The 21,590-nt window shown below is 34.2% G+C and overlaps 1 protein-coding gene across 1 annotated transcript; it reads left to right on the top strand.

Moving 5' to 3' along the window:
• Positions 1-18,384: 18,384 nt before the first annotated feature.
• Positions 18,385-21,071, top strand: prd (paired). The gene is made up of 2 exons (XM_075293729.1): positions 18,385-18,679; positions 19,274-21,071. The coding sequence occupies exons 1-2, from the start codon at positions 18,613-18,615 to the stop codon at positions 20,971-20,973; spliced, it is 1,767 nt and encodes a 588-aa protein (XP_075149844.1). The 5' UTR covers positions 18,385-18,612; the 3' UTR covers positions 20,974-21,071.
• The last annotated feature ends 519 nt before the right edge of the window (positions 21,072-21,590 follow it).

Below are 21,590 nucleotides of genomic sequence, written 5' to 3'. Positions count from 1 at the left end.
GGTATATATCATGTTTTGAAGTAGGCCCAACATAGACCGATCTCCCGATTTGACTTCTTGAGGGCTTTATATTTGAAATCCAGAGGTATTTTAGGTCCATAAAAGGCTGTGCTACCTATGGTATATATATCGGTCCATGTTTTGATAGAGCTATTGGACTCCAATCAAATTTTTGTGTAAACTTCTTAATCGCCAGATTCCCTGTATAAATCTTCAGAATTTAGTTCTGAAATCATATGCAAGGTATATTTTCGTTCGATTTTCATGAACTTGTAAACAGAAATTTAAAATTCCCTCTACAAATTAAATAAACAATTTTCCTCCAAATCTATATTTCTTTTCTAACTTCCACAGCTCAAAAAAAAAAATCATTGGGCATTGTAAGCTAAAGTAAGAAAAATATGTTTGTACGATTTTGCACCAAAAGAATTTTTTGTGGTAAAAGTTTGAACTTTTCGAAGTAATGTAATAAATTTGAACAAAAAACAAAAAAAAAAACAAAGAACTGTATTGCGTAATAATCCATTCATCCAAATATTGTCGTGAGGCCAAAGATTTCATGTCCTTAAAATACGAATGCAAATTTTGCTTAGAAAGGAAGGCATATTTCTCAGAATAATAAAGAAAAGTTTTCTTGATTCAAGCCGCAGCGGTGTCAAAAGTGCGGTAAGTACGGATTTTCTAAATACAAGAAGAAAATTCTTAATTTAATCCCGAAAATATTAAGAATACAATTCTTAGTTTTAGAAATTTTCAATCGTGTTTGTGCTTCATATAAGTATGGGAAGTGCTTGATTCAAGCCTGGCGGAGCTCTATTTAATCCTAATCTGTACTTGATTCAATCCACATTTAAGCTTATATTTTACCCAATTAGCGCTTAGTTTGAGCCAAAACCAACTTGTTTTAAGCGGAATAAAGGCTTGAATCAATCATTTTTTTTATTCTTAAATATAATCTCACTTTGCTTAATCCAAGAACGATCTGTACTTGATTTAATCCTGAACTGTATTCGATGTTATTTTATATGCGCTTGATCTTAGTGTGATTTGTACTTATTGTGTAATAATGTTCAAGCCTAATTGGATCTAAATTTAAGCCATTTTGTACTAAATTTAATCTTATTCAGTGCTTGATATCACCAAACCCATAAAATAAAAATTAGTTAGGATAGTTTTATATTTTTTATTATTCTTTTTAATATTAATACATACATTTTTAATGAAAAAAAAAATTATGTAAAACAAGAAAATACGTAAAATAAAGTTGAACGAACAACAATAGTTAAACTTACCTTCCGCTTTCTATTTCTTTCTTTTCTCGGAACTCCATGCGGTGTCCCAAAGGTGGTATCGCCTCTTTTATGTCCTCTGTCTGCATGTACTTCAAACTTTCGTACGTCACTTTGGCATCCAAATAAAATAATTATTATCATTATATATGTAATCTCTAGAAGTAAAACAAACTTATCTTCCTCCTCACTTTCATATGAGGAAACAATTATCGCTTCAATCACCTCACTCATTACATTAAAATTTTGCAAACAAGACAAAAAAAACCCAAACTCCAAATCGAACATTACACACATACACACCCACATTGAAAACAATTAATTATTTTGCAATCAAATTTGCTATGACTCAATAAAGGAATATCAAGCTAAAGTTTTCTAATTTTAAGCCAAAGTCGGCTTAATATAGCAAACGAAATACAACCCACTACCACTACAAAGGGGTTGAAAATCTATGAGAGCATCGAGGAGAAAAACTCTATTTTTTGCTTTCAGTGCCTAACTCTCACAGACGAATTAAGTAACAATTTTCTTGTTTTAACTCAAAACAAGCTTAAATCAAGCTTTAAGTACTTGAATTGCACAAATAAGCACACTCTGTTCTTAATATGAGTATAACTTAGTATTTGCGTACTTAATATTCTAAGTTCGAAAACAAGAATTTGAAACTTGATTTTAGAAATCTACTTTTCTTTGGGTGTTGTCCAAAAGTCGATAAACTTTTCAACGAAGCTGTATTGTCCTTATAATTAAGTGATTTGACTTAAAATTGGGTATCATAACATGAAAGAAACATTTTTGGTTGTAAGGTCAACTTGCCTTTAAATTCTTTAAAATTAATGAAATTGTCTTTAAATTTGTTTTCTTTTTGCATCTTGACTACAAAGCAAAAAATCGAAAGCAAAAAATAGGACATATTTTTCAACACTTTATTTTAAAGACGTTTGTTACTTGAATCATAGCATAATTTCTATTGGAAGTCGAGTATGGATTTGGAAAATAAAGTTGTCGTTAACTCGTTTTTAAACGACTTTGATATCATATTAAAACAAAAAGCTGAAAAAACGAAAAATTAAAATATTCTTCCTAAAAGCAAGTACACAAAACACAAATTTAAAAGAGAATTGTGTCTTAAAAGTATCCTTACTTGTATTCTCCGCTTCTTTGGCTCGAAATCAATACCAAAATTGTTAAGCTAAAAACAAAATTTGGAGATGGGCATATATTAAATCAATGATTTTAAAGGAAATATGCCTTTGACCAAGCCCAGCATTTTTTCGACGGTAAGAATATCCTATTAAATTCAATAAAATAGTGTGGAGTGGATTAGATACAGAGAGTGAGAGAGAGCTGCTGAGAAATCTTCAGATTTAAATTATCGCTTGGACTTCTGGGTGGTTTTCTAAAGTTGCCTTCCTAATGTGCATATATTTGTTCTTCCCATTCGGCTTAAATGAATGGGTAAACGACCAATGAATTTCATCGATAACAAAAAAACTTGTGATCGATACGGTGGCATTCCATTTCTTCATGGAACAGGTGAATAATGACAATTTGATCGCCAAAGATCCGCATGGAATTGAAAATGAAGCAAATCACATGTAACAAAATTAAAGCGCCGCCGATCAAAATGCATCCATCCATTGGTGGATGTGAAACCAAATAAAAATGAAATCCAAATCCCAAAGCAAAAAAAAAACAAGAATAATCACCAAATAGAAGTTCTTCATTAAAACTGGAAATTTGGCCACAATACTGAACTCAGCTTGCTGGGATGATGTCGATCATCAACAACATCATTGCCTTTATAATGTTATTAAACGACAATGATCTATTGTTGATTTTGACAAGAACTATCATAAATAACTATAGTGTCAGTGGTAAAGGCGATTGACGATGGTGTGAACTGGTTCGTCCGTCCGTCTATCCACTAGCAGAGATCCAAGCCACAAAAAAAAAAAAAAACAATGCAAAACGATTAAAAATCACAACAACAAGAGCACAATGGGCATACTCGTAATTTCGGCTAAATGAAGAAGACGAGATGAGGACAGACTGATGATGATCAACCAACAACGAAAATTAATAATGAGCCCAACAACAGGTTGTTTACTGATGATGTGAAAATAACAGACACACAGATGAAACCCAGGAGATGATGATGGTCAATGCTTGCCGGCTGAAGACAAGTCAGGAAAACAAATTAATCTTCTTCGCCTTTCCACTGATTTCTTTGGATGTTCCTCCATTGAGTCTACTGCTGTTTGCTTGCCTCATCCATTCCAGACCATAAGGAGGCGGGCTCAGTGGAAGTCGTCCAGCATTGAGAAAGGGCAAAAGTGGGGAATTCATAGCGATTGTATATTTCCTTCTGCACATTGTTGGTCTCATTCAATTTTCCAAAATAAGAAGAAACTAAACCAAGAACCTTATGTTTTCTTTCAAAATTTCTCTGAAAGAAACATCACACAGTTCGCACTCTTCCAGATGTTTTATGGTGCTTGACTAAGCCACAACATCTAAAACAAACTCCCCAAACACTGGGGCCTAGCATTTCACCCAACAGTCATTCAGTCAGTTACTCCATCTCCATCCATGTCTTGGCCTTGCTTCGTTTTATTGTTGTTGTTAGTTTTTTTTACGTTGGGGTTTTCCCCAAAACATTTAACATTAGCATGCCTTCTGTTTAATGATCAATTTGTTATATTCTCTGATCGTACCGCCGCTGGTGATATGATGTCCACACATTCGTTTACTTCGTTGTCAGCTCTTCGCTTGTCATTCATATAAGGATTTAAATGACACAGTGGTTAATTTTAGATTTCAGGATATTTTATGATACGCTATTGTGTAATAATGATTCAAATTCCATACACGTATTGGGAATGCAAATTAAAAATTCGGAATTTTTTCAAATGATTGAGAATCTGTTCCACTACATTTTCCCATATATCTGGCAACTTATAAGGAAGGTATCTCTATAGAGATACCGTAAAGAAACTCCATTCGTTTCTGGACAAAACCCGCGAATCGATCCAATTTTGGGCTTTCTCATAAAAACAAACGAAAAAGCTGATCCGACGGGTCATGCGTCATCGATCGCAACAAGTGGAAATCGGAAGGAGTAATGTCTGCAATAATCGGCGGGTGGGGTAAAACTTCCCATTTGTGTGTTTCTAAATAAGGGCGTTTTCGATTCGCAAAAAATATGTTGCCTTGGTGTTACACTACTTTTTCCCTAATTGACATTTCGGCCAAATGATAGTGTAATTCTAAAGTTTTTGTTAATTTATAATATTGTGAGGTATAAAGGATCCAAAATCTATGGCAGTGTCCTTGATATGTTGCAATCAATTTCGAGAATGTTGCACCTTTTTTCCCAATCGAAATCGCGGATTTAACGGATTTTTTAATATGTAGCCGTGCATTATCGTGCTGCAAAGTCACCTTGTCGTGCCTTTCCAAATATTGTGGACGTTTGGTCTTGCACTTTGCCGTCGATGTTGAGACATGTATGTATGTGATACTAGGAAATAAATTTGACTCTATTCGTTTTTCTACTTTTTCTGCATGTGATATCAAAGTCATTTCAAAAACGTGTTAAAGACCATTTAAATTTCCAAAATACAGTTTCGACTTTAAGCTATATTATGCTATGCCGAGATGGTCTGTCGTAAAATGTAAGGTATTTGACATACATTTACGACGTATTTTACCATACGTCAAAAACGTCGTAAACCTTCTGAAAACACTTAGTTTTTTACAATACAAGGATTTGTATAGTACACTTGTTTTAGAATAGTTTATTTCGTACTTTTTTATACCCTCCACCATAGGATGGGGGTATATTAACTTTGTTATTCCGTTTGTAACACATCGAAATATTGCTCTAAGACCCCATAAAGTATATATATTCTAGGTCGTGGTGAAATTCTGAGTCGATCTGAGCATGTCCGTCCGTCCGTCCGTCCGTCTGTTGAAATCACGCTAACTTCCGAACTTTGTCATTCCGTTTGTAACACATCGAAATATTGCTCTAAGGCCCCATACAGTATATATATTCTGGGTCGTGGTGAAATTCTGAGTCGATCTGAGCATGTCCGTCCGTCCATCCGTCTGTTGAAATCACGCTAACATAACTTCCGAACGAAACAAGCTATCGACTTGAAACTTGGCACAAATAGTTGTTATTGATGTAGGTCGGATGGTATTGCAAATGGGCCATTTTACGTATAGCCCCCATATAAACGGACCCCCAGATTTGGCTTGCGAATCCTCTAAGAGAAGCAAATTTCATCCGATCCGGCTGAAATTTGGTGCATAATGTTAGTATATGGTCTCTAATAACCATGCAACAATTGGTCCACATCGGTCATAATTATATATAGCCCCCATATAAACCGATCCCCAGATTTGGCTTGCGGAGCCTCAAAAACAAGTAAATTTCATCCGATCCGGCTGAAATTTGATATATGGTGTTGGTATATGGTCTCTAACAACCATGCAAAACTTGGTCTACATCGGTTCATAATTATATATAGCCCCCATATAAACCGGTCCCCAGATTTGGCATGCGTAGCCTCTAAGAGAAAGAAATTTCATCCGATCCGGTTGAAATTTGGAACATGGTGTAAGTACACACATAAAAATTTCACGAAAATTTTTCCAATTAAAATTTTAATTGAGTTTTAAAAAATATTCAATTAAAAATTTAATTGATTCAACAATTTTTTTAATTGAAACAAAAATCAATCACAAAAATAATAGTATCAATTAATTTTTTAATTGGATCAATTAACTTTTTAATTGACCTTCAATTAATTTTTTAGTTGATACTATCATTTCTGTGATTGAAGACATTTCAATTAAAAATTAATTGGATCAATTAATTTCGTGATTGAATCAGAAAAAAATTTGTTTGTGTGTATATTGTCTCACAACCATGGCAGAAATAGTCCATATCGGTCCATAGTTATATATATACCCCATTTAAACCGATCTCCAGATTTGACATCCGGAGCCTCTTGGAGGAGCAAAATTCATCCGATCCGGTTCAAATTTGGAACGTAGTGTTAGTATATGGCCGCAAACAAACATACCAAAATTTGTTTATATCGGCCTATAGTTATATATAGCCGATCCCCAATCACACAAAAATTAGTCCATATCGGTTCCTAATCATGGTTGCCGCTCGATCCAAAAATAATCTACCAAAATTTTATCTACAAAAATTTTATTTCTATACAAAATTTTGCCAACATTTTTTTCTTTAGAAAATTTTGTTAAAATTTTATTTCTATAGAAAATTTTGTTAAAATTTCATTTCTATAGAAAATTTTGTCAAAACTTTATTTCTATCGAAAATTTTGTCAAACTGAATTATATATCGGCCTTTTTTAATCTAATATATACCACGTGTGGACTTCCTTACAATTTAGAAGACGGTGTTAGGAGGTTTTACGATACCTTGCCATCGGCAAGTAATTCGATTGTAGATGGTAGTTTTTAGAAGAAGTTTCTACGCAATCCATGGTGGAGGGTACATAGGCTTCGGTCTTTCCGAACTTACGGCCGTATATAAAGGGTGATTCGGTCAAAATTTGGTCAATATAAACTTGACGTATTTCTTTCAATTTTGCATTTAAAAAACCTGAACACCCCTCATTTTGAAGGTGTGTGTGTGTAGAATGTTGCTCCTATTTTAATTTTGGAATTCACTCTTCAGTTGTCAAAATGCCGTCCAAGCAAGAAGAGCAGCGTATCAAAATTTTGCTCGCGCATCGCGAAAATCCGAGCTACTCGCACGCAAAGCTGGCAAAATCGCTAAAAGTTGCCAAATCAACCGTTACAAATGTAATTAAAGTGTTTGGGGAACGTTTGTCGACAGCCAGGAAGTCTGGATCGGGGGGAAATCGAAAACCGGAAGCCGCTGAGACGACAAAGAGAGTTGCCGGTAGTTTCAAACCTCTCTCTCCGAGATGCCGCAAATAAGCTGGGTGTATCGTCTACAACCGTGCATCGAGCCAAAAAACGAGCCGGACTATCGACTTACAAGAAGGTAGTGACTCCAAATCGCGATGATAATCAAAATACGCCGGCCAAAGCGCGATCCCGGAGGCTGTACACGACGATGCTGACGAAGTTTGACTGCGTGGTAATGGACGACGAAACCTACGTCAAAGCCGACTACAAGCAGCTTCCGGGACAGGAGTTTTATACGGCAAATGGAAGGGGAAAGGTAGCAGATATTTTCAAGCACATAGAACTGTCAAAGTTCGCAAAGAAATATCTGGTTTGACAAGCCATCTGTACCTGTGGCTTGAAAAGCAGCATTTTCATAGCTTCCGGGACTGTCAACCAAGAAATTTACGTGAAAGAGTGTTTGAATAAACGTCTGCTGCCTTTCCTGAAGAAACACGGTTGTTCCGTACTGTTGTGGCCGGATTTGGCATCTTGCCATTACGGTAAAAAGGCCATGGAGTGGTACGCCGTCAACAACGTGCAGGTGGTTCCCAAGGACAAGAACCCTCCCAACACGCCAGAGCTCCGTCCAATTGAGAAATACTGGGCTATTGTCAAGCGGAACCTAAAGAAGACCAAAAAACTGCTAAGGACGAGCAGCAGTTCAAGGCAAACTGGCTTTCTGCGGCGAAGAAGGTGGACAAGGTGGCTGTACAAAATCTGATGGCAGGTGTCAAGCGTGAGGCCCGGCAATTCGGATTTGGAAAAGCGAAAGCCTAAATGAATATTTTTCCTGAATTTTATACTAATTGAACTTGAAAAAGAAATTTAATTTGATTTTTTAAATAAACGATTTCACCGATTTACACGCGTTTTCCCTTGACCAAATTTTGACCGTATCACCCTTTATCTCTCTAAAAGTACGCTGGTTTGCCTTTTACTTTTCTGAAATAATTCATTTTAAAGAAAATAAACTTTTTCAATTGTTTTAGCTTCAAAACTCGAACTTAATGTCCGCTTTTATATTTGAAGGTGTCCGTCAACTCCCCTTGGACTACTTATTAATAAAGAGGAACTAAACTTTGTTTTTATACATTTTACTGTGTAATTTTTCACTATTTCCTCCTTTTTTCATTTTACTGTCCCAACTTTAAAAAGAGTATAGTTTTCTTTTAACGAACCAAGGAAAAAATTGTGCCCATGTGTCTTGTTTATTATTTTGGCGTTATGGGCACAATTTTTTCCTTGGTTCGTTAAAAGAACTCGGAACGTACGAGGAGTAAGTCAAAATATTCAGACAGAGGAAATAAAATAACTATGGAAAATATACAAAAATTACAAATTTGAAATTTGCTAATCATCGTATTCCATTTGTTGACTCAACATCCCAGTCGACTGATTCGAACAATTTCGATTTGAGAGAGAATTCATTTACTTTCCGATGTGTCTCCCATAATGACACACTCCAATCAATATTGTCGATTAAACCGACTGCGACAGGTTTGGATAATTTGGATCCTCGATTTGTAAGGATTTTGCTTCCATTTATAATACCGTTTATAACTCATATTTTTAATCATGTTTTGACAACATCCACATTTCCTGTAATCTGGAAGTGTGCAAAAGTCATTCCTATCCCAAAAACAAATGGTGATTATAGACCTATTGCTCTTCTTCCGCTCTTGTCTAAGGCGTTGGAGAATTTGATGTACGATCAGATGAATGAGTATATAATGCGGAATAAACTCTTAACTGACAGGCAATCGGGTTATCGTAAAGGCCGTAGTTGTACCACTGTGCTTATTGATGTAGTGGAAGAGATCAGAAGAAGCATTGACAGAAATCGATACTTCTTCTTAGTGCTTTTGGATCACTCCAAAGCCTTTGACACAGTTTGTCACCGGATTTTGTTGGAAAAACTTGTACGCCAATTTAACTTTGATCCGTGCTCATGTACTCTGCTGTCCTCCTATCTAACTGGAAGGACGCAAGTAGTGCTCTCGAGCGGTAAGTACTCACGACCAGTGATCTCAGTAGAGGAGTGCCACAGGGATCTATTTTAGGTCCTATGCTTTTCTCGCTATATATTAACGATATAGTAGAAGTTTCCCAGGGTTGTGAGATGCATTTGTACGCCGACGACGTACAACTCTGTTTTTCGAGCGACATTTCTGATACCCGGGCTTGTATCAACAATATCAATGACAACCTGAGTAGGATTAGCCAGTGGGCTTCACTAAATGGACTGCATCTAAATCCCACGAAGACCAAATGCTTGGCGATATCGCGGAGCCCCATTGATTTAAACGTCTTACCGGTACTGACTGTTAACGGCTGCGTGATCAAGTATGAAACATATGCGAAGAATTTGGGTATCACATTCGATAGTAATTTGTCGTGGAATAAACATATTACCTTAACGGTGGGGACAGTTTACGGAATGCTCCGCTCACTATGGAATGTTCAGTACTTCATACCAACGCATATACGTGTTTTAATTGCGAAGACATATCTGGTTCCTAGGATCACATATTGTTGCAAAATCTATGCGAACTGTGATGTTATTCATAAGAGGAAATTACAAATTTTATTCAACGATGTAACTAGATTCGCCTATGGTGTGGGCCGTTATAGTAGTATCTCGAGCTATGACTCCGCTTTATATGATATGACATTTGAACAACTACTTAGATTTAAATGCTTACTTCAAATCCAGAGGATAATATTCACATCGGAACCAAAGTACATTTATAAAAAACTCAATTTCACCCGGTCGAATCGTCTCAATTGCCTCATCCCATATAGGACACGTTACCTGGTATCGGATAGGCAATTCTTAATATATACAACGCGATTGTGGAACAATCTACCGCCTCAACTAAGAAACACAAGTAATTACAATCAATTTAAAATCAAACTGATTAATTGATTAATTAATAAAAATGTTTTAAATTAAATATTTAACTATTTTTGTTTTTTGCTCGCTGTCTTATTTATTTTTTATCACTATCATTAATTATAATTATTATTTATTTATCTGTCTATTGTATAATGTGCACTTTTTGTTAAATTTCTACATCGCTGTTTGACTATTATTAATTTTAATTCCATTTTTTTTGTAATAATTTGTAATTTATTGTCCTCATACCATACATTTATTTATTTATTTTTTATTTATTTATCTATTTATCTATTTATTTACTTATTTATTTTGTTTTTGTTTCTTAAAAATTTCAATATTTAATGTTAAACTTTTATTATTTAGTAGTATCGATTGCAAAAATAGAACACTTTCTTTATTAAAATAGTACAGTTTATAAGTGAATTCTTTTGTACTATTTTGGAACCAATAAACAAACAAACAAACAAAGTAATCTTCTAAACATAACGAAAGGGCACTATACTCTTTTTAAAGTTGGGACAGTAAAATGAAAAAAGGAGGAAATAGTGAAAAATTAAACAATAAAATGTATAAAAACAAAGTTTAGTTCCTCTTTATTAAAAAGTAGTCCAAGAGAACTTGACCGACACTTTCAAATATAAAAGTGGGCATCAAATTCGAGTTTTGCAGCTAATACATTTGAAAAAGTTTATTTTCTTTAAAATGAATTATTAAAGAAAAGTAAAAAGCAAAACAGAGTAATTTTAGAGCGATGATGCCGGCCTTAAAGGTGAAAATGAAATTAAGTACAAAACGATGAGTTTTAAATGCTAGTAAAAAATGGTGTTAAATCCTACACCCTCAAAAAAAATCGCGTCTTTAACATATGTTCCAAACATATTTTGCAGGAAGCACATATATTATTGGATACTGCCGAAACATTAATATGTTTGTTTTATGTGAACATATTATATGTTTGGAAGCATTTTGAGCCCAAAAATATTATATGCTTGGAAGAATTTTTCGCAAACACGATTGTGCTCATTCCCTAACATACTCGTAATTTTCACTTCCAAGAAATATTTTAGTTCTTGGCACCTTTTTCTGTAATACAAATAATGTTGAAGAAATTATTCACTTTTATAAATTTTTTAAATCTTACCTTTCTCCTGCACGGAGAATCGAACCGAGGACCATACAGTTGGTAAGCCAACACACTATCCACTGGGCTACGTAGCTGTTATAGTCACCAGTAGATAATTATCGTTATAAGTTACATTTATATAGCATAGTTTGCAGCGCCCACGAGCCCATGCAAACATAACATTATTTAACAGAAACATACATTTGTTTGCCACATGGAGCAGTGGTTAGCATGTCTGCGTTGCATGCAAAGGGTCGTGGGTTCAATCCCTGCTCCGACCGAACACTTTTTTTTTAATTTACACATTTATATTTATACTATATTAAATTTTTATAATGAAACTTCGAAATGTGGGCTATTAAAGATTTATAGTCAGTAACAGTGCTTGATATAAACGAAATTGACTGATTTTTGGATAAAATATTTTTTTATTGCAAAAATAACAATTTTGTAACAAAAAACTGTTTTTGGTACAACTTTAAAATTTGGAAGGAATTCAAAAACTCAAACAAAAGAAGAACGTGGAGTCGAGTATAAACATACAAAAATAATTTTATAATATAAACATAAATTTATTTAAGCGTGAACAGTTTTTTACTAGCATTTAACACCATCGCTCTAAAATGCTTCTTATTTTTCTTTAATAATTCATTTTAAAGAAAGTAAACTTTTTAAATTGTTCATTGTTGTTGTTTTTTTGATTTCAGCTTAAAACCATACATTGACTAAACTACAAGTGTAGCTTAACCAACAGAGGAAAAGAATGTTTGTCATAAAGACTGCAAGATGGTTGGATGGACGCACGTTTCGGAATTACCACATTCCTCATCAGCATCCTCTACTTGCAGCAAAACTATCAACCAATTATCAGAATAAATTCAGGCAGTTCATTAAACCCAACAATAAACCACACTTGAACCCTCCGAAAATTGTTTTAGCTGCAAAACTCGAACTTAATGTCCGCTTTTATATTTGAAGGTGTCCGCACGGATGAAAAAGACTGTTTTTCATATGTTTGGCTATAAACATTATATGTTTGGAACACAAATTTTTAAACACAATATTTTTGAGTGCAAGCATATAATGTTCATAAACTAGCATAAAATGTTTGGGACATATATGTTAATATGTTAGAGCATATTATGTTTGGGACATAAAATGTTTGTAAATATAATAGCTTGGATGCAAACATATATTAATTTAGAAATAGCCTATAAAGATATATGTGTTTAGTAGCTTGGAGCGCTATTTAACAGGGAGCGATATTGAATTAAGTTGGTGGTTGTTGCTTGTTATTACAAAATTAACATTTTATTTTTCCTTGGGCAATTGATCAGCTACTTCTTTGATCCTTACAAACTGTGTGGTCCGCTGTTCGAATCCCCGTCCGGCAAAAGGTAAAATTAAAATAAAAAAAATCATAAAATTGAATAATTTCTTCTACAATGTTTGTATTACAGAAAAAGGTGCTAAGAACTAAAAAATCTCGTGGAAGTGAGAAAGATGTCGGGGAATATACAATTGGGCAGAAACAAAATTTTGAGCATTCAGGTCGAAAACCTATGTTGTTAGCACCTATATTACCTGTTTATTTTCATAATTCATTATGATTGTAAATATATAAATAAATAAATAAAATTTTGAGCACAATATTGTTTGGGAGAATTTTTTTAAGCATATAATATTTTTGGGTGCAAAATGCTTCCAAACATATTATATGGTCACATAATAACATATTGTTTTTTGGAAGACAACATTATTGAATTTGGATGCAAAAATACAAAATGTTTGGAGCTTAGACTACCCAAACATATATTGTTTAGACCAATACGCTTTCAAACATATTATATATTGGTAGAGATCAAACATATAAATGTTTGGGCAATACCCAAAAATGTATATGCTTGAAGCAAAATATGTTTGGGAGTATATGTTACAGAAGCGATTTTTTGTGAGGGTGCGTCAACTCCTCGTGGACTACTTATTAAAGGTGAACTAAACTTTGTTTTTATACATTTTACTGTGTGATTTTTCACTATTTCCTCCTTATTTCATTTTACTGTCCCAACTCTAAAAAGAGTATAGTGTTTTTTTCGTTATTTGTATGAAAACCCCTGATTTCTTTTAACGAACCAAGAAAAAAATTGTGCCCATAATGCCAAAATGATAAACAAAACACATGTCCACACATACATAAAATGCTTCTCTCAAGGCGAAATCATATGCTGTTTGTTTTTTCAAATGTCTATTCTCTTGGTTCCGAATGTCTATTCTCTTTATTCAAATTAAATAATATTTAGACTTAAGCATATCAAATTTTTGGCCTTATCATAAAACAGTTTTCCGAAACAACATACAAGCGGTTTCACAGAAATTTTTCTCTTTTGATTCTTTCGCTGTGTTATGTTGATATCTTTCGTCAACTCTCCCGGTTTCCATATCTATTTCTTTCTCTATACTCTCTCTATCGCTTTGAATAAAATATCACAACATATGTATGTTTAGTCGAAATTTGTAAATTTATATATGTTTGCATTCACATATATGATTTTTATGAAACATTCATGTCCCAAACATAATATATTCTAACATATTAACATAGATGTCCCAAACATTTAGTGTTAGTTTAGGAACATTACATGTTTGCACTTAAATATATTGTGTTTTAAAATTTTCCCGAAACATATTTTGTTTATATCGGAACATTGAAAAACATATTTTTCTAACAGTGTAGTAAAAAACTGTTCACGACTAAAAAAATTTACGTGTATATTATAAAATTATTTGCGCACGTTTATACTCGACACCACGTTCTTCTTTTGTTAGTTTTTGAATTCATTCCAAAATTTCAAACTTTTATACCAAAAACAGTGTTTTGTTACAAAATTGTTATTTTTACAATAAAAAATAATATTTTTATCCAAAAGCTCAGTCCATGTCGTTTATATCAAGCACTGTTTCTGACTGTAAATCTTTAATAACACACATTTCGAAGTTTCATTTTAAAAATTTAATATAGTATAAATATAAATGTGTAAATAAAAAAAATTGGTGTTCGGTCGGAGCAGGGATTGAACCCACGACCCTTTGCATGCAACGCAGACATGCTAACCACTGCTCCACGTGGCCAACAAAGGTATGTTTCTGTTAAATAATGTTATGTTTGCATGGGCTCGTGGGCGCTGCAAACTATGCTATATAAATGTAACTTATTACGATAATTGTCTACTGGTGACTATAACAGCTACGTAGCCCAGTAGATATTGTGTTGGCTTTCAAACTGTATGGTCCTCGGTTCGATTCTCCGTCCAGGCGAAAGGTAAAATTTAAAAAATTTATAAAATTGAATAATTTCTTCAACATTATTTGTATTACAGAAAAAGGTGCCAAGACCTAAAAAATTTAGTGGAAGTGAAAATTATGTGAGGGAATGAGCATAATCTTCTTTGGGGAAAATTCACCCAATGCTTCCAAACATATAATATGTTCACATACAACAAACATATTAATGTTTCGGCAGTATCCAATAATATATGTGCTTCCAGAAAAAAATGTTTGAAACATATGTTAGAGAAGCGATTTTTTTGAGGGTATGGGTTCACGAGAAACAGGTTTCAAATTATTTTGTAAATATATGAAGTGAATTGAAAAAAAACAATTAATTAAATTGAAGTGGACTCCTTGGGGAGTATGTAGTGAATTCGGTCAACCTGTAGTTAGCTTTGATATTTGTTTGAAGTACTAACTTGGGTATCTCAAATTATAAAGGCGAATTCTTATCAAAAACTAAGCCACGAATTTCTTAATTCGATATAGCACCCTCTTATGAACATTTTTCGATTTCAACTTTTTCTTCGCCATACTACTGTGAATTATTATACGCTGCGCTATGTAAGATGAACGAACAAGTTCCATAATGACCCTTATCCTACATGTTGGGAGTGGGTGTTCAACAATAAATTTTACAAAAAAAAAATTGTATGAAGACGAACGGTGTTCATCGTCTTTGTTGGATAATGTAAAAGAAAAGTCCCGCAATCTGTGCTACAAATACCAACCACTTAATCGGCACATTACTTGGTATAAGATGAATGATGATGGTTTTATGTTCGGTAGACTTTTAGTCGTCAAAGGTTATCCAAATGCGGAGAAAGGATGATGGTTTTGAGCATATAATATTTCGAATAACATCTGCGAATGAAGTATTCTTATTATAAGGATAAATAAAAGTTTAAAACAATATGGTGCTTACGTCAGATCCGATTCCAGGTTTTATACCAAATTTTAAGAAGAAATTACCTACCCGGTAACAAAATTAAAAAAATTTTCCGTCTGAGAAAATTATTTTGCTTTAGTTTATGTTTTTTTTTAATTTTCCCTTGCACAATGAAATGTTTTTTATTCCAGGTGTGTATCAACAATTTTATTAACTAACCATGAGGTACAGCTTGGATAATGTAATATTAATTTGGCGCCAATACTTTATTTTACTTTTAGTTAGTTTTAGTTTCATAAATGTTTGTTAAAGAATTTCATAAATGTTTGTTAAAATCCAAAAACTTCAGTAAATTGTCGTTATTTGAACAACGCATTATGGAAATTTCAAATGATTGAATACAAGGTGGTTCATTTTCCCATTGAACAGTTTACTTTTTTATAGTGTGTTAAGTTATAGTTTTGACCAGGCTGAATCTTATGTGCCCTCCACCATGGATTGCACACAAAGTTCTACTGAAAGTTCATTTTAGTAACAAATATAAGTTATTTTTAGCATTAGTTTCACAACAGATTTTTTTTCTGTGTATATGTGCCTCTTTAGTTCTTGGTCGGTTTATATGAACCATATGAATCAATATAAGCATAATAATTAGAGGGCCAAATTTTAAATCGCATTAGATGAAATTTGCTTTGGCTAGAGGCTTCGCAGATAAAATCTGGGGATCGGTTTATGGTATATGGGAGCTATATATAAATATGGGCCGATATGGGGTTTTTTGTGGGGTTGTTAGAGCACCCATAAAAGTGATGGTAAGTTTTTTTTTGAAAATTTTAACTAAAATAGTTTTCAAATTGCAACAAGTTACAAATAAGTTAATACTTTTTGACAAATTGAAGAAATTTATTAAGAATAAAAATTTGTTTTCTGTTGTTTACGAATTTTTAATATGTTGAAAGAAAAAATTGGTTTTAAAACTTATTAAAATGTTTTTAGCCCCAACAGGTACAATGAACTCGTTGAAATTTAAGCAAACTTCTCCCATTTTAGGAAAATATGAACTGTTTTATTTTTTAGTACAATTGTGAACTATATTTGTATACAACAACTGTTCCTCATATTTAGTTCAACTCATTAAAGAAAGCAAAAATTATTCAAATAAGGAATATTTGCTAACATAAAAAAATTAAATACACTCAAAGAAGGAATATGATCTCCTCAAACTGGTTTCAAGAGCAAAATGTTATTTGAGGCCGGAAAATGTTGTTTTCTTGCCAAAAATCTACATGGTTTTTAAACAAGATAAATAATTTCCGAGAAAATAACATGGTTGCGAAAAACATTTTACATGTTTGCCATTTAACAATAACATGTTGCTCTTGAAACATGTTTGAGGTGATCAGATTCCTTCGCTTGGTGTAAAATCAACTAATCTTCATGAAATTCTCAACTATTTCGTGGGAAGTCTTTATACTTCATCAAGTCTTTATACTTCATATATTTACAATTTTTCTCTCCTTTTTATTCATTTAACTAATAAAAATATGATATGACCGCTATTAATTTTCTTTAATGATTCATTAAAAAATTTGCAAACAGAAAGTAATATTTTTATTCTACTTTTACAGAATTATTTTCGATTTTAGCGGCGAAACTCGCACCCTAAACTAATACCTCCCCCGTTTAAACGTAATCAATTCATGTACTAAAATATAGTTCAATTGTGCATTAAAGCCAATCTAGCTCTATTTTAGTGCAATAATTGATTACGATCACTGTTTTTAATATTTATTTGAACCCATTTCTCTGGCTCGTTCTTTCTATGAAGCTTCTGCCTATAAGTAAAAATTGGCCTCAGAAAAAATGTGTCGTCATCGTCATCGACAAATCAGTTTCCAACCAGAATATTAAGCGATTCGTTAATCAGATGAGTATTATTCATTACACGATTAATTATCATAACAACAATTGCTACTACTTTTGTGAATAACTGTTGTTAAAATAACACAATTCGCAAATTCATTTCCTTGCCTGCGTTCATTGTGTCATAAGAGGGGCACAGGTAATCACATTTTCATTTCATAATTAAAAATGGAATATAAAGAAAGAAATTTACATTTGAATGCAGATTAGACGAAAAATGAATAAATTACGAATATGATTTATGATTCTTTTGGAGTTGTTGAACTTGTAATCTTTTAGCGGGATCGCACAATTTCAATGATATGGTGGTCAAGCCACGAAGGACATAAACAACTGCTAATTGGCATAGTAAAGTAATTTTCAGTTACAAATATGCAAATAACTTACTCTCTCTCCGACCCTCACAATCATTCACTGTAAGCCAACAACAATGGCTGCAAGAAAATATAACCGCTATACCAACAACAACAAGAAATGTGAGAAAACCCAACAACACACGCCCTTTAGTAAGTAAATATTTAGATGTGGTCTAACATCGGGGCTTGGATATAAGCATGCATGAGAGACAGAGAGAGCGTAGCAATATTGCGTTTGATTGGTACACAACACAAGATGATTTGCTAGTTTTGTCCTTTTCTCTATTCAATGAATGGTTGTTTGTTGTTCTTTGTATGAAAATGTGTATATGCTATACCTATACATGCATCCAATACAATGGCCAACATCATTCTTTCGTTGTCGTTGTTGTTGGCATAAATTCTGTTTGCTTTGGTTGACTATTCAACATCTTCGTTTTGTAGTCTTTAAGGACGTTGTTGTTTGTGTTTAAGTCAAACAATACTTTGTATTGGCTGAGAGGATATTTGTTGTTGTCTCAGCTACGTCGCTGCCTTCACAGAAAAGCAACGATCATCTACGGAGATCTTCGTATACATCAGTTAGGTTTACAACACGAAACGAGAAACATCATCACAGTACAAGAACTTGTAACTCGAAAAAAAGAATTAACAAAAATAAAATATATGCAAAAACATCAAAATTTAATTTAGAAAAGAAAAATAATTTTATGCATTTATGTGAAAATCAAATACAGTTGGGATTATAAACAAAAAAACATACTTCAGTAAAATTGATTAAAAATTAGTGCAAAAAGTGTATTTTCATAATTGGATTTTAAGAAGCAACAATTTAAACAAAAATGACCGTTACAGCGTTTGCCGCCGCCATGCACAGACCCTTCTTTAATGGATACCCATCTATGCAAGGTAAGTTGAAATATCATCGATCATATTTTCTCTTAGTCACTCCGCGTGCTCTCTCTTTCCTTGCCAAGAGAGCTACAATGTTTCCATTTCCAGATCTCTTAAAAATCCTTGATATATGATTTACTCTAAACTAAAACTTAATTGTCATCATTAAGTCATAGCTACAAAGTCTATGACCTTGTCCAACTTCTTAGGAAGTCATTGTCCATTTCATTGCTTACACTAGAAAAAAAAACAAATTCTTTTAACATTTTAGAATTGAACTAGTAGATTTTTTGTTTGATAGTTTACAGTGTACTTTGAGATCATAAATCAAGTGTTATTCGCTTCCAAAATGTTACAACAACTATTATGGGGTCATAAACTCACACCCCTGCGGGTAGCACGCGAACGTGTTAAACACTCTGCATGTTTTTCCTACCTGATCATCTTCCATCCATCTTGTACATTGTTGGCAATGATGAGACTCGATGGATCGACGGCCCAGCATGATTGCGAAATTTCTAAGGAAATGACACGCGCATATGAATACCATTTATAGTAAAGATTTCCAAAAATTTATGCTTGTTTTTCCCATTTCCCATTTGCTTTCAGATATGAATGCCGGTCAAGGACGTGTAAATCAATTGGGTGGTGTATTCATCAACGGCCGCCCTTTACCCAATAGCATACGTCTGAAGATTGTGGAAATGGCTGCTGAGGGAATTCGCCCCTGTGTCATTTCCCGTCAACTCCGTGTTTCACATGGTTGTGTATCGAAAATTTTGAATCGCTATCAGGAGACCGGCTCCATACGCCCTGGAGTTATTGGAGGCTCGAAGCCACGTATAACCACACCCGAAATTGAAAATCGCATTGAAGAATACAAACGCGCCAATCCCGGTATTTTCTCCTGGGAGATACGTGACAAACTTATCCGTGATGGTATTTGCGATCGCACTACCGCCCCTTCAGTATCTGCTATTTCACGTTTGGTGAGAGGTCGTGATGCCCCTTTGGATAACGCTGATGACCAACAACAACCAAAGACTTCCAGCTCCGGTTCCAACTCAGACGCTGCCACTAATTCTCATGAGGATATTTCCGATTGTGAAAGTGAACCCGGCATTGCTTTGAAACGTAAACAACGCCGTAGTCGTACCACCTTCTCGGCCATGCAATTGGAAGAACTTGAGAAGGCTTTCGAACGCACTCAGTACCCTGATATATATACCCGTGAAGAATTGGCTCAACGTACCAATCTCTCAGAAGCTCGCATTCAAGTTTGGTTCAGTAACAGACGTGCTCGTTTGCGTAAGCAAAATACCTCTGGCGGACCCAGTGTACCTAGTAGTCAAGTACCCCTTATGGCCGGCATGGGTTCCACATACCCCTCCGTCGCCCATCATCCCTATGCCGCTATGATGCCTAGTGAGGCTTCAGTTGCAGCTGCTGCCTATCAACAACAGATGTATGATTTCTATGCCGGACATACAACGGCTGCCGCTGTGGCTTCCTCATCGGTTCCAGTAGCTGGAAATACATCGTCTCCTCCTCAACACCAGCTTTACAACTCAGTAGTGCAGAATGGTACACAATACGGTATGAACATGAATGCCGTCTACAACTCTAGTAGCACTGCAACCACAGAATCATCACAAAATCCCGCATACACTGTGGAAAATGAAATTAGTGCTCCAATAGCCCGCAATGATAGTCCAAGCGAATCTATAAATTCCGCTTATGGATCTGCAAATATACAATTACCACCTACACCTAATAGCTTATCAGCTGTCATTGGAGGGGGTCCTCATTCTGTGAATGGCAATAGCCATGAAGATTTACAAGCTGCTCTTAAATCGGAATCGTCCACCACTAATAGCCAACATCAAACACATAATTATAGTCACTGGCAGAATTCGCAGGCTACAACTTCGTCGGCTATAAGGCCTTCAGCTCCTCTATCACCTGAAGATTCTTTGAACTCATCTGGAGTAGAATCCAATGGTCCAGCGGGCATAAGTTCCTACTCTGGACATCCTATGTATCCTCATACATCAGCTGCTGCTTCACAATATCCCAATTATCCTATCCATGGACATGCCCATCATCACCATAGTGCCCACCATTCTCAATATAGTCAACAATACGGTAGTTCTGGTCAACAATTGTCGTTTGCTCCACATGCTGGTGCCTCAGGTTCGGCTTCTGCTTCATCTAGCCATTTTATGCAACAAAATTTTGCAGCTTTTGGTTCGCCCTCAAAAGTCAATTATGCTGCAGTACCTCAACATTTCTACCCCACATGGTATTGAAAAGATTCACAGTTCAGTTTCAAGTGCAAGCTGGACTTACACTTTTCATTATAACCTGCCTGTATCATTGTCACTTACCAAAGATTAAGGGATTTTTTGTGTACATTTGTAATTATTTTTAATTTAGTTTAGAATTTAGATTTGAATTGTTCATCATTTATATTTAGATACTTCGTTTTTTACAACAATTGTAAATATTATTTCATATTTTTAGTTTAAATTTAATCATATATAGTTTTTTAAGTATAATGTTATTAAACAAACAAATAAATAATTCCATGAAAATTAAATTGCAATGTTTTTAGTGCATTTTTTGTGAGTAAGGACGGAAATACTAAATAGCATTTGAAAAAACCCTTCTGTTTCGCACAATTCCTTTTTCTTCTTACATAGCTGTTTAAAATCTAAAGAATCAGCCAAACCCTTTTTTCTTGTTTTGAAATTAATCTCAAATCGATTTTTTTAATTCTCCTATTATATTAAACTACTATCCCCATAGTATTTAAATTTATTTAAATTTCGCGAGAAAGCCCAATCCCTTAGTGTTTTTCTGACTATTTGAGTGTTAAGATGGGCCCAGTTTCCGAGCTTATCTTCTTGGAAACTATTTGTAATCA

The sequence above is a fragment of the Haematobia irritans genome, chromosome 2, assembly GCF_050003625.1.
Source record: "Haematobia irritans isolate KBUSLIRL chromosome 2, ASM5000362v1, whole genome shotgun sequence".
NCBI lineage: Eukaryota > Metazoa > Arthropoda > Insecta > Diptera > Muscidae > Haematobia > Haematobia irritans.
Note: the sequence above shows the minus strand (reverse complement) of the source record. Positions and strands in the feature narration are given on the sequence as shown.